Raw genomic sequence first — 15290 nt, 5'->3', positions numbered from 1 at the left:
TGGTAGGTTAGTAACTACCACACTAGATCAGCACAGAACATTTCCATCATCACAAAAAATGCTATTCAGCTGCACTGGTTTGGACTTTAAATTTGGTTTGAATTTGGGACAAAGATATTAAATTATCCTTAAGTCTGGTGTGTGAGAAGGTGTGTGGGGGTGCTCCAAATGTAAGCACCTTTAAGAAGGGGCTACATGTAATCTGTAACTAAATTTGTGTATGTGTATGTGCACACACAGGGCAGAAGGCATGTTGCTCGGAGGTGAGATGACGACATGGTAGGTAAAAGAACAAGGCAGGCCTCTCTCTCTAACCTGTCTTGGCAGAGGTGGTTGGTGTGGCCCAACCACAATGAACCAGACAGGCAGAATGAAGACAGTCTGGAAACACTGACCTCATAATAACAAACAGAGATATTCTTCCCATCTTTAGAAAAACGGACTCAAAGTTATAAATGAAATAAACAAACTCTACCTTTGCTCGTCGGGAAGAGCAATACTCTATCCAGTTGAGGTAAATCACACAGAAACTCTCCCTGGATATGCCTGCTAATCGATGGTCATAGTCTTCATCAATGTTGGGGTTAAATGTCGGGTCCACGTCTACATAATTCCGATCTGCACACAGACGAAGTCCTTCCTGCATTGTCTCATTAGCGAGCCACTCCTCTAGCTTAGAAGAGGTTGTGACATAATAAATGATGCCCTAATGAGGAAAAATTAAAAAAAAAATTCCAGCTATATCACAAATTGAATTAATGTCAATCCTCAGTAAATAAAATCCAACTATTTATACTGATAATACAACTCAAAGATATATTATTCTGGCTCAATATTATAAATATACATCTTAAGAATGCTATAATAATATACCTCAGGCCTTCCTGGATGAAAAAAAAAATTTAATTCTTTAAATATTATAACCATAAATTCAGCAAGGCAATTTCAAAAACAATTGTAATCTATTGATTTTAGAGCTTCTGAATTTAGGATCTTTTAAGAGAGGTGAAAAGCCTTCGTTGTGGTGCATTTATTTTGAAAACCTCACAGAAAGCTATTAAATCATCCTGTGATCTTCGTTCAAGTTAGAAATATATCTAATAATAAAGCAATTAAAATATATACATATTTAGAGACAGAAAATGCCACACACACAAACACAAGCACATGTAAAAAATATAAAATCAATCTCTTTATCTTCCTGAGGTTGTATTTAAAACCAAACATTAAATAGAAGACTCAAGGTTCACCCCAATCAGCACAAATAAGGTGGTACATATAGGTAACAATATAAGATATGAAAAATTCAGATATGGGTCATTAAAATTTAGCACACACATTTTCCTCTTGAAAATAATGGCTTTGCCTGCAAGCTCTCAAATCATAACCATGCTATACTTCTGTAAAATCTTTAGCAAAAATAAAATACATGTGTAGTAAAGAACTTAGCTTGCCCAAAGAGAGGTCTGCGCTTTGCACTTGGGTCCTGGGAGGTAAGCTCTAAAAGAGTTTTTGTTCACCTGGAGGCTTAGAGTTACAACCTCTAGAGGAGCTGGAGACTAAGGTTGGCCATGTGGGTGGTCAACCACGTCTAAGTGATTTCGCTCCAATAAAAACTCTCCACCGTGAGGCTCAGGTGAGCTTCCTTGATGGACAACACTGTGAGTATTGTCACGCACTGTTGCCAGGAGAAACAGGCATTGTCCGTATAACTCCACTGGGAGAGGACAACTGGCAGCTCATGCCTTGGTATCTCTGGACCCTGTCCTATGTGTCTATTTCCCTTGGCTGATAATAATCTGTATCCTTCCACCTTAATAAGTCTTAACTGTGAGTATAATGGCTCTGCTGAGTTCTATGAGTCCTTGTAGCAAATTATTGAACCTGGGGGTGGTCTTGTGGATGCTAAAATTACAGTTGGTTGTCACAAGTGAAGGTGGTCTTGGCGATCTCCCAAATATTGCAATACTTATTCAGCTTGTTGAAAGCAGTGGTTAAGAGCAAGGGTTTAGGAATCAGAAAAGCCTGGATTTTATACCCCTAGCTTTACCTGCTAGTTAGAGGTCTTTGGGCAAGTAAACTTCTATTTTTCTTGTTTATTTGTAAAACAGGGATGTGACATTACTTTAAAAGGAGAATTAGCCAAGATACATGTATGTGTATGTATACAAGCATGTGTGTGTATATTCCTCAGCACAGTGCCTAGAACATATGAGCTACAAATGGCAGCTATTAATATTAATGAACAATGAATAAGTTTCAATAAAGGAAAAAACAGCGTGACCTTCATAGGTACAACTCAGCGACTATACTGGATACTAGAGAATTTAAATCACTACACAGGAGCAAAGCACAAGTAAAAAAAAAAAAATTATATATATATATGTATTTTCCAAGAAGAGTCTTCACTTACTGGAAGATCTGAGTAGGCGCACGCTCTTACCTTGACATAGTAAGTGGTGAGTACTTTCCGGAGGTCAAACACTTGAAGCATAGAAGCGGCACTGTTGTCGGTGATGCTGTAACCCTCCAGAATGTACTTGGTGACTATGACTTCCCAAGCTAGCCAGCGCTGGCTAAAGGCAGCATTAAATGACAGCACGTGAGGAACGTGGCCAGGTTCACAGCAGCAAAACCCTTCATCTTCTTCCACACCTTCAGTGATAGCCTCTACTTCCCGCTGTTGACAGTAGGTACCTAAAGTGAGAGAGAGACCACTTACAAACCAAGGGGGACAAAATCATAAAGTGGGAAAATGAATGCTTTAAAAACACAAGACATTTAGAGAGAAGACATTTCATAGCAAATGAAAGTATATGACTGATTTGCCTTAAGAGGTTCACTAACAAACTGCAGCAGGCTCCTGAGACCAGGCACACTGTGTGTTTGTCTCCCGCAGAAACACAATATGCATCAGTACATTCAAGGTCCTGAGAATCTGTAAGGAGGCTATAGTAAAGTAACCTCCTTCATTTTTACTCACCAATCCCCAAGCTTTGCACACTTGGGCTTACAATTGCATTCCTATCAATGAAGACCAAATAAGTAAAGGTATATCTCACGGAAGTTTGAGTTAATTTTGAAAAGAGTGGAATGAGAACTGAATCATCCCAGGGCACCCCATACAGACAGACACATAGAACTCAGAAGAATGTGAGCTCTGTTTACCAGTATGGTGTCCATGCTGCAAGCCAATATATTATATACATCCCACTTATATGGCTGTATAATTTAATATTAAATTCATAATTAAAATTTTTCCGTTGCCAATTCCAATAATAATTGGGTAAGATTGCAGAACTGGCACTTGAGGTTTACCTGCTGATACAAGCTTCAATTATGTATGAAGTCTGACTATGCAGCACTAGCAAACAGTACTTTGAAGTTACGTTCTCTGCATTAGTATTACTGAAGTAAAAATACAAAATTAGATTAAATATAGACTTAGACCCACAGCAATCGAATAATAGCAAAATATCAGCCATCACATTGATGTTAATTTTTATTGTTACGTGGTCTTGCTTCTATTTAATTTGTAAATTCCTTATATTACATTAGGACTATAAAGTGGTTATACTTAAAAATATAAAGGTATGTATTAAAGTAAATTATAATAAAAATAACAAGTGGGACTACACATTTTTTTCCCTTTAGAAGGAATATATACACCATCCATGTGAAACACACTGCTTTGAAAGAGAAAGATGCCAGGAAACCGAGCCCCGCTTTGGTGGTAGTGGTGGTGGTGTGATGAAAGATCCGCTGAACAGGTAAGCTTAACCAGACTAATGAGCTGTGCTGTATGGTTCAGTAATCTAGAACCCTTAACAATTCTATTATTTTCTAGTTTAGTTATATTGGCAAATACTTCCAAAATAATGACACATAGTGGTGAAAAGAAAAACTCTGTCTTGAACTTGACAATAACAGGGATGCCTGCTGTGGTTGATGATTGCACGTGATACTGACTACTGATAGACATAAACATTTTTTACAGAATAAGGACATATGTAATCTTATAAAGTATTTCTCAAAGCAGTAATGGAAATAAAATTGAATAAATTGTCCTCTGGCATCTTTTGAGAGAATCATATTACATTTTTTATTTCCCGTGATCTATTCAAAGAAGATGAATTCTATTAATTTGCTTTTTAGTATTTAAATTAACTTCAAATGAAGGACCAATTACTAAATTGGTGAGGGGTACTTAAAAAAAGCATTACTGGTTTTTGCTTATTCTTGGCTCTGAGGATTTTTGCATCTGTAGTCATAAGTAAATTAAACTGCAATTACTTTTTTAGCTAGTTTGGTCATCTTTTGACATCAGTATTACACTGATTTTGTAAAAAGCCTTGAGAAATTTCCCTCCTTTGCCCATGGGCTAGAATAGATTAGAGAGGGCAGAAGAAACTTCCTCACCCTGGGTTTTTAAACTGCAGCATGAAGTTGGGTCTATTCCATAGGTCTTACATTTATTTCATTACTGCCTTTTATTGGTTCTACCCTCTTTGTGGGAAGGAGTCAAAGGTTTTTAAGTAAAGGATGTACACAATGAGCTTTCGGTGGCTTAGAGAGAAGAGAGGCGGTAAGAGGGAATCTAGAGGTTCTGACACTTACTCAAGAGACGCAGAGTAAGACCCTTGTTTAGAGTACCAGAGAAAGTTCAACAGGGTAATTGAATTAATACAGGATATTCTTATTCTACCAAACAAACCCCAAGAATATTTTCTACTCCAACTTACACTAGTAACACATTTTGCTTCAAAAATGAAGTCAACAATAAGCATAGGAATTAATATTCATAATTAAAAGAAGAGTTCTGAGACTTGGAAAGGGATTCTAGAATTCTATGAGGATCTATTACCAATGAGCTATATCGTTCTCAGTCACTTGACAGTGAATATAACTGGTAAAAATAAACTAACAAATAAATAAAACTAACAATTATGAAAATTAGATATATTAGAATTTGAGTAAAAACTGAAAGAAATCCAACAGCATAAAATTTTTTGACCTATAATGTTTGACTTGGAAAACTGTACTTGGTAGAAGTAACATTTACAAATAAAAAGTTCACATGGTAGAAGCTGTAATCAGGCAATTTTGATAGAAAAAAAAAAATGAATTGATAACTCAGATCCTGACATAAATTTACACAGAAAAGAATCTTGAGAAAATGAAATAAATATAACGAGGTTTAACCAAGACCTATAGAAAACTGATTAAGAAACCTGTTTAGTTAAATGTCACTTAAAACTTAGCATCCACTAGAAGAGACACTATAATCAAAGGAATTAAATTTGTTTAATGGAGTTTACCAGAAAATACATCAAAATGCTCAGCAGGTCCAAATATCTGATGCCTGGAAAATATTGACACTCTTGATTAATATTTTGAGGGGTCAAAGGTAGACAGAACAGAGGCCAACATTGTGAAGGAAAGAAGTTCTGGAATAAAGAGGAGGAAAAGCTATACACTTACATTATCTAATCACTCTACAAAATTAGCCATGTATGATATGCTAACTGCTGTGACAGGTGCTGGATACACAAGGATGAATGGAGCAGACCTGACTCCTGCCCTTGAGGAGCTTATAATAGACAGGGAAGGTTTACAAAATACAGCCTTGGGCCAAACTCAAGCCAAGAATGGTTTTTATATTTTTAAAGGGTTGTTTAAAAGACAAATGAAAGAATATGTGACAGAGAATGTACATAGGCACAGAAGTTTATAAACACAACCATAAAATTAAAACTACGCTAAGCACTAAGGAGCTAACAACAAAGTATAATAATAGAGATAATTATGTGGGACAGGTGGTTAGAGAAGGCTTCTCTGAGAAATTGACATTTAGGCTAATACTTAAAGATAATTAAGGGATTGGCCAGATGGAAGACTGGTGGGAGGAAGGGGGATGGTTGGAACGTCTGGGCAAAGGGAAAGGCAATCAGGAGTCCTTAGTGAAGAACATGGCACAGCTAAGACACTGAAGGAAGGCCGGTGTGGCAGGAGTGGAGTGTGGAGGAAATACAATAAAGTGAGGTGGGGAAACTGGCAGAGACAAGATCACGCAGTGAGGCAGGGCATGTTAAGAAGTGGAATTCTATTTTAAATGCAGTGGGAAACCACTGAAAATTATGAGCATGAAGGGACACTGATCAAATCTGTCCTTAAAAAGACCACTCTGGCTGACTGAGGAATTCTAGCACCCCTTGCTATCCATATCCAGCATGAATTCAGGTAGTAAGGGGAACTGTGTTCCCAAATTGGTTTGATTTGAGCTCTGTTTGGCAAACAGTAAGAGTTTGGATGACAAAGGGTTTATCCAAAAATTTACTTGAAACTACTTAGTACCAGAGAGCGAAGGTTGGGAGAGTGAGAGAATTTGGATCAATTTTTTATTCAGAGAATTTTTCTTTTTTCCTTTTCTTTCTTTTTAATACTCACCTGAGAACATGTTTTTACTGATTTCAGAGACACAAGAAGTGAAGGAGAGAGAAAAACAACATCATCAATGTGAGAGAGAAACATCAATCAGTCACCTCCTGTACTCATCCCGACCGGGAATTGAACCAAAGCCTGGGTATGTGCGCTAACTGGGAATCGAACCCATAACCTTTTGGTGTAAGGGGCAATGCTCCAACCAACTGAGCTACCCAGCCAGGGCATGATTTGGAGAATTTCTGATCAATACGGTAGATTGAGCAAATAATAAAGGAACCCCTTCTGATTCATGCACATAGAAACGCTAGATAAAATAGCCTCCCACACACATTTGTGTTTTGTTTTTTTTTAAAAAAGGTAAATTAAAGTTTAAAAGCAAAGGTGAAATCTTCAGGTGCCAACAATTTAAAAAGAAGTTGAAGTCACAGCAGTGGTTGGTGTGGTGGTGAGTGGGTGCTGACTCTTAGATGAGTCTAGTTGGGTTAGATTTGAACAGCACTGGGTAAGACTCTAGAGAGATGGAATTAAGGTCCTGGGCTCCTTATGGAGAGGCAGAAACACACCATAAGACAAGAATGGACCAGGGAGGGAGGGAGGAAAGAGGGGAAGATGGAGGGGGAGAATGGTTTAAAAATAGATTACAAATGAAAAACGAACATCAACATTTACTATCTTAATCTGAGTATCCCACAAGTAAAATCTTATTTCCAGAGAATGGAGTAACTTTAGAGAAACACTCGTTCCATTAACAAAGATATTACATCATATGTGTTATGTGATTCTACACCAGGGTAAAAGAAACTGTAGGGTAGAGGTCTGATTTGACCCTCTCTCTAGTCAAAATCTTTATTTCTTGTTTCAGGTTAAAAACTCACAAGGCACTTCTTAGCATATATCAAACAAGCTTAGATGCTCCCTCTAAAAACTCTCAAGTGCAAACGTTCCCTTGATTGGAAAGATACACATTAATAGGACGTTCTTCAGTTCCTGTAAAACAAGTTTCTATTCATGCTTACAAGATATTCAACTTATAGCAGTTAATAACATCAAGTTGATATGCTTCTGAATGCACCATTTTCTGTGTAGAAATAGCTTCATTTGTCTTATACAAAATTGCTGAGGGCTGGTGAAGGAACAGGGAGTAACCACTTAATGGGTATGGGGTTTTATTTTGAGGAGATGAAAATTCTTTGGAATTAGATAGAAGTGGTGGCTGCACAACATTGTGCATGTACTAAATGCCACTGATCTGTTCACTTTAAAACTGATAATTTGATGTTATGTGAATTCCACTCCAATGGAAAAAAGCTATTGAGGACAAAGGCTTGGCATCCATAAGAAAGTAACTCAGTTAACTACTTTCTGCCTCACACAGAAACACCACACTCCCTTCTGCCAGCCATCTCACAGGTATGCGCACTGGTCACAAAAAGAGACTGGCAAGAGAGCAAGCACAGAACCACAGAAACTCAACATCACCAGGGAAACAAGTCACTTATACACAAATGGCATCTTTACATATACAGCATATTGCAAAAATGATTCTTCTCTGAATGTGAAATTTAGGGGGGAAATCTAATTACTCTCTAACAACTTTACTCATTCTACTAGTCCAAAGACTAAGGCTCAAATTTTATGGTAACTTTGACTTGCGATGTAAACACACAAAACTCAGATATCACAGGAGTATATTATAGAAATAAAAGGTGAGTATCCTACCTCTGAATTCAAGTCCCCGCAGCTGGAAGGTAACCAGCCCGTTGCCGATCTCTATCAGGTGTACTAGTGCATTGAGGTAGTCAGAGGCAAGAATGAAACAGTCCCCTGTACTGTAGTTTCCCCACCGTCCCAGGAGCAAGTCACCACAGAGACTGTGTTGTAGGGATCTGGTTAAATGTTCATAAAAGATGGAGTTCAGATTGTTGTCATCTGATCCTACAAGAAGGGATATTAAAAAAATGTTAAGTTTTACCCTAAGTCCACTTTATATCAATATACAAGACTGTTAAAAATATTAAAACTAATTTCCAGTTAGGGTTGTATCTTTATATTTTGACAAGGAAAATAATATTCATACTCTTATAATTTCTATACAAAAATGAAATATAGAGTAATGAGAAAACTTTCAAAATTTAGAGTTAGAAGTCACATAACCTCTCTGAATCTCTGGTTCCCATCCATAAAATGCAGGAATTGCAGATGAGATCTAAGGTGTTTTCCACCTTTTTAATAGTCCATGATCTTTTCTATCACTGTTCAATGAACTATGCCTTATAATTAAAACCATGCAAGAGAAATAAAAGAGATTTTTTTAAAAATCAAAACTAGAACAAAAAGACATACTGGTAAAGAAAGTGGACAAAGTGATACAAGATTTGAACAAACAAGATAGTTCAAAACAAAGAGAAACTGCCAGTCAAAATAACTTGTATACTGAGATGGCTAAAACTAACTCAACAGAAATGAACTGTATATAGAGAAACAGTAGCAAAGAACCTACAGAATTTCTTAGTCATCCTATAAGGAAAAAAATAGGGTAAAATATCACCCCATAAATGAAATGACCCTTCAGAAGCAACCCAGGCAAAGCGATAATCTGTAAATGGGCACCTTTAAACTCAGCTTAACGAAGTAATAAAATAATGAAAGGAGAACATCAGACTCTAACTTCAATAAAATGGTCCTGTTTAATGCTCTGTCTGCCCCATACAAAAGTGTGCGTATTAATTCGTATGAGTTCAGGACATGGTCTCTTCAACATACAAGGTGGCATCATCAGCATCGTGAGAATTCCAAGCCCCTTACAAAGACACACTAGAGCTGAGATAATGACAGTTATTAACATCAATTAACTAGTTCTCCTCAACCTAATTTTATAGTTATGAATTAACCTAATTATGATAATTTAGTTCCTTTAGTAGACAGCATTTGAAGGAATCTGCCATTTGGAAGATAAGTACAAATATTTCAGTCTATTTGAGAGTAATATTTCTTTTAGTAAATTAATACACTGGATTTCTAGTTCATACATTAATCGCTATGGTTAGAGAAATAAGATTCATACTCTGTCAGATTACTAATGGGTGTGGCAACGAAAGTTTCCCAAATGACAAAACTAAGAACCAGACTTTAGACAATGGTAACATCTCTAAGTGCCACCCGATAGGGCTCTATTTTGAGTGGCTACCTGGCCCTCCTACGTAACATCTCTATATACAATCAACTAAATGAAATAAAATTAATATTTACCTAAACATTCAGGGAAGGGGGAAAACAAACACATTAATAAAACACATACTGGTTAGACTGCATAGTATTCAAGACACCTAACCAATTTTACTTTAACCTTGCTCTACTTTTTAACCTACGTACAAACAATCTTTGAATGGCATTTTTTATCCCTATCAGAATTCTTAAAATGCATTTTATAAAATATGGGTATATAAGTTGTCTAATTCATGTATATTTTGCTAAAGTAAACAAAATAAGGCAAAGGATATTTGGTTTTTAAAAAATAACCACTTGGAACCCACACAGGATTCCCAACAAGCTGGGAGTGAAATATATGTAACAAATTTATTAAACATAGTTCTTGATTCACAAATAGAGCTATTACCTGGGTTTCTATCAAGCTGGGAAGCCAATCTGGTATTTGAATGATCCACTCGTTTTGTGCTGAAGATGGCAAAATAAAACATTTTTAGTAACCTTTTTTATATTTAAAAATGCCTAATAATTAAAAGGGAAAAAGCTATATAATATAGATGAAATAAATATTACCACTTTATGACTATCTCTGAGAAAAATCTATGATTAGCATATTGATAAAACTGCAGTAGCAAAATAATAGGGGTAAGGCCTTTTTTACTCTCCCACATCCACCATACAGAAACACAGCAGTTATTTCCTAACAGGTGTGTCACCGGACAGTGTGTAGAGAGACATTTATGAGTTTAATGTAAAAAAATAATTGAGCAGGATGAAAAAAATCCACACTGCATACAGATCTTAAAAACATACAGTGCATGAAACATTCTTTGCAAGGGGAAGGTACACCTATTAATGTCAGTGCACAGTGTTCCTTATAACAGTGGTTCCCAAAATGTGATCCATAGAACCCAGAGTAGGGGACTCAAGACCCTTCCAGGGAGTTTTCCAGATCAAAACTATATTTCAAAATAATATTAAACAATTACTTGTTTCTGTCACTGTGTTGACAATTGTACTGATGGTACAGAAGCAATGGTGGGTAAGACTGCCGGTGCTTGAACAAGAATCAAGGCAGGGGCACCGGACTGTGCTACTTGTTACTGCCACACATGCACAAGACAAAAACAATAAATGAAAATTCAACTTTCACCTTAAAATGTTCTTAATGAAGCAATCAACAAATACTAATTTTATTAAATTAGTATTTAATTAGTATTTACAAGCCCTTGGTACAGGTCTTTTTAACACTGTATGTGGCATATAAAGCACCTCTGCTGTGTTCTGAGGTAGGACAGGTGTCTTGAGGGAAAACATTTGGGCAACCGCTGGACTTACCAGCTGCACTGGATACATTTTTTTCAAGGAAGACCATTTTTAATTGAATGGTTGATGGATAAATTATGATTATTCACACTTGGGTATTTGACAAACGTTTCTCAAAAATGAAGAAAGTGAGTCTGCCATTTCAAGGAAAACCACTGACAAGGTATCTTACCAATCATAAAATTGAGAGTTTCAAGCAAAAATTAGAATTTTGGAGAATTTGTATCTACTGCCATGAGTTAGACAGCTTCTCAATACTCAAACAGTTTTCTTTTGGGACTGGAGATGATATAAATGAATACAGTTTTTAAAATATTATATAATGAAATGTGTCAAAATTTGGAAGATCTACATTACTCAGTGAGCCAACATTTTCTAAATGATGTTATAAGATTATGCACGGGTGAAGAGATCTATCCAAAATATAAGACCTATCAGTGGATTTTGATGTAACACAGTTCCAGAAATTCGTGGATATGGTTTTAGATTCCATATTTCAATTAAACTTTAGGAAACAAACCATTTGTTGACGTTTAGTGAAAGATCAAAGAATATCCACAATTGTCTAAAAAGTCTTCTTTCTTTTCCAACTATGTCTGTGAGGCCACATTTTCTTCATATACTTCAACCAAAACAACATATTGCAACTACAAATTGAATGCAGAAGCAGATATGAGCATCCAGTTGCCTTTTAATAAGCCAGACATTAAAGAGATTTATAAAACAATGATACTTCTCACTGATTTTTTTTGGTGGGATGGAAAATATAGTTATTTTTATTTCAGAAACGTTATTTTTGTTTACATGTAATGGGTTTATAGCTATTGTAAAATTAATAAGCATTTAAATTTAAGTTTTCTAACACAGGAAATATTGGTAGATAAAACCTGTATCAATAAAAAACTCTCTGGAGACTTCCAAAGAATGTAACTTCTAAGAATGTAAAAAGGTTTTGAGATCAAACAGGTTAAGAACTGCTGCCATAGACATAATTTTGGACTAAATTTAAGTTGGCCCAGAAGAACAGAATATAAATAACATTAAAATTCACCAAAAGGGGAAATACTATGGGTAGTTTTTAGATACAAAGAACAGAGCAGAAATTTCAAATCCATAAGCTAGTTCACTGTTTAAAAGGTGAGACTACCCTGTTCACATCTATGCCAGCGTGTGAAAGTGTAGGGAAAAAGCAGTCATGGAATAGCCAGTAGAATTACAAATTATACAAGCCTTTTCTGAATCAATGTTAACACATATACAGCCTTTGAAATGTTTAAGCTCCACAACTCAGTAAGTTTCGTTATAGATATTCTTTCTTAAATTACAAGAAAGAAAAAAAAAGAAAGTTGGGGAGATTACATACAGGGGTGTAATTAGGCATCAGATTAAACAGCCTGAGGAACTAAGCCTAAATGGCAAAAACTTCATGTACAGAAAGGTCACTGAAAACATATCTTCATGAAAAGACAAAAATAACCTAAAAAAAATTACTTCAGAAATAGCTATTTCTAAGAAAAATGTGAAGTAACTAATTATGACTGTTATAATGATATAACACTGCACAGCATAAAATTTCAGAGTATTATTAACATGGAACAATTCTAAGAAACACTATTAAAAGAAAAAAGATGGAAAATGAGTGTATCCAAATAGAACTATGTTTTAAAACTCATAAATATATTAGCCAATGTAACCCCTATAAATTTAATTTTAAAAATCTTATAAATAGAAAAAAAAGGTAGAAAAATAAATAGTAATTATTCTCTGACTCTTCTAATTTTATGTAATTTTGAAACTTTGCAAGTATTTATAAAATTTTTAAATAATTTAACACAAAAATAATAAAATAACCATGCTGTTAATAGTTTTTCCTAATAAAAAAGACAAAATTGGCTTTCAAATGCTGTATTTTACTCACTTATAGTCTCTTTCCCAGAATTTCACAGGTCGGACATATGAAGTGATGAATATTGCACTTCCCAGGAAGGGGTTCAGCGGTGTAGAAAAGAGGGCCGACACGGCAGCCTGAACAAACAACATGGCTGAGTCTATGGGCAAACTGGTTAAGGGCTTAACAGTCACCTGAGTGACACACAAACACAACACACACACACAAGTACCTCTCACAAACACACTGCAATTACAGCAACTAGAAAAATAACATCCGTGAGAGGAATACAGAAAAAGGTGGCACTGGGCAGTTTAACGGGTAGAAGTGGAAAGACACAGCTTGAAAGAATAACCTGGCATGATGCTCGGAGGAAGCTAAATAAATGTCTGCTACGATGTCTTTGATAAAAGTCCATATGTCACTTCTGGGTAGAGCTGCTTGGATTTCATTTTCCAGAGGATGAAACTAAACTTTACAGATACAAAAGGTCTATATTTCAGAATCCATGTGGGTCACTAACATTTACTATTACTTAGAAAGCATTTTTAAGAAAGATTTTGGACATAAAGTTTAATATAATCATACGATTATGAAAGATGTTTTGTATCTTCATTCAAAAATATTTCTAAATACAAAAATACAAAAATATTTTGTATTTATTGAAAATCCCTGCTACATCAGGATGATCTAAGAGTAAGTTATGTCATGTCTGACGTCTAATCACTGGGGTATACATCTGAAACTAACAGAATATTTTATGTCAACTGTAATTAAAAAATAATAAAATGACTTAAAAAAATTCCTGGACTTTAACACTCATAAATGTAAACATACATTTTAAAATCAACATTACTTAATTATAGAACCTTAATACTTTTCTCATGTTCAGATGATCTGTGGGCCACAGATGTTAATATAAGTTAAACAATCAAAATCCGTACAGGTGTGCCCTGGCCAGGGTGGCTCACTGGGTGGTCGGAACATCGTCCTGTACACTGAAAGGTTACGGGTTTGATTCCCAGTCAGGGAGTATACAAGAGGCAAGCAACCGAAGTTCCTCTCTCTAAAATCAGCAGATGTATCTTCTGGTGAGGATTAAAGACTACTACTAATAATAAATCAGTACAGGTGTGGACTCAAAGAATTGGGAATTTTTGATAATTTATCACACGGTAACCTATATTCTATGCCTGTGAAAGGTGATGCCTACAAACCAACATTCTCATCAAGGATATGACTGCCCTTTTGTTTATAAAACACAATTGTTTATGAAACTTTTATCAGAAGGATACGGGGCACTGCAAAGGGCTGAGCAAAAGCGTGGAAAGCAGAACCCCATGTAATTTGCCATGGGGCAATGTAAGTGTACACAAACTGCAATTTATAAAGGAGTTCCCAAAGCTGTAGAAGGAAAAAAGAAAAAACAATCAGTAAAAAACTTACTGGCTGTTTAAAATAAAATGAAACACCTCTAAAATGTTTTTTCTACCTAACAGGGAAACGGTATTGACATTATTTGCCATTTGCGTAAAAGAAAAAATATATCAACTTCCATAACTCTATATATTTTTAAGTAAAGACAGCTAGCTGATTTATGGGTTGTGTTTCATCTATTTAAAAACTTCTATGTCCTCTACTGGCTATATCACTACTACAACAAGCAAAACAAAGGTAGGAAATCTAGATGTCTATAAAGCTTAATACATACATATATTTTGAATCTAAGACATTTTCCTCAAATTTTAGTGCTCTGCAAACTGAGAATGTTTTAAATGCAGTGTCAAAAGGAATGTGAACGTATCCAGGCAGGGCATAAAGTTGTACAATAGTTGTCACTGCCTGTTTGCCTAAGAATTTAGCAGTGTATATTTGGCATCTGCACATAATCTCAATTGATATTGTCAATGGAAACATATATACTTTTAAATCTTATTTAAATTAGGACCTGTTTTGTTGTTGAACATGTCTTTAACACTGAAACAAAATTGTATAAATGCCCAAGATTGCCTCTGCATGCCAGGCAGTGCAAGACCCAGTTCTCCAAACAGATCACAGAATCTTTTATTAAAAGCAAGAGGTTCTGACTCATTCAGTGCCATGCTCCACGCACCAAATACCTCATATTTAAATCGTTTAGCTGACTTACAATGAACCCGTTTAACTTCCAATTTAAAAAAATAACTTCAATCAATTAGAAAATGCAGATGAACCCTTGCATTCTTTGTCATGACCCAAAATTATCCTGGAGATTTTTGGTACTAATGTGATCAGGATCACAGGAAGTAAAAAGCAGGATGTACATGATCAAGATGCCATTATAACTGCTTAAAAGCAGTGATTCCAAAAACTCTCAGGAGTATAAATGTGAAAGGGACTGTACTCAAATTTTGACTGTAATATTGACGAAAAAATAATATGCAAT

At 35.5% G+C, this 15290-nt stretch overlaps 1 protein-coding gene across 4 annotated transcripts in view; it reads right to left on the bottom strand.

The window, feature by feature from the left end:
* Nucleotides 1-15290, bottom strand: part of PCNX1 (pecanex 1) — a 132794-nt gene that overhangs the window by 14717 nt on the left and 102787 nt on the right. For all 4 annotated transcript variants that reach the window (XM_081128315.1, XM_081128316.1, XM_081128317.1 and 1 more), the window contains 6 exons: nt 14161-14269; nt 12896-13025; nt 10061-10119; nt 8164-8379; nt 2444-2697; nt 476-706 (listed from right to left, as the gene is read on the bottom strand). In XM_081128315.1, the coding sequence (XP_080984441.1) occupies nt 476-706; nt 2444-2697; nt 8164-8379; nt 10061-10119; nt 12896-13025; nt 14161-14269 (999 nt within the window). The remainder of the gene's footprint in view (nt 1-475; nt 707-2443; nt 2698-8163; nt 8380-10060; nt 10120-12895; nt 13026-14160; nt 14270-15290) is intronic.

Source organism: Miniopterus schreibersii (genome assembly GCF_964146895.1).
Source record: "Miniopterus schreibersii genome assembly, chromosome: 1".
Classification (NCBI taxonomy): domain Eukaryota; kingdom Metazoa; phylum Chordata; class Mammalia; order Chiroptera; family Miniopteridae; genus Miniopterus; species Miniopterus schreibersii.
The sequence above is the reverse complement of the archived record's forward strand: the minus strand, read 5'-3'. Positions and strand labels throughout refer to the sequence as shown.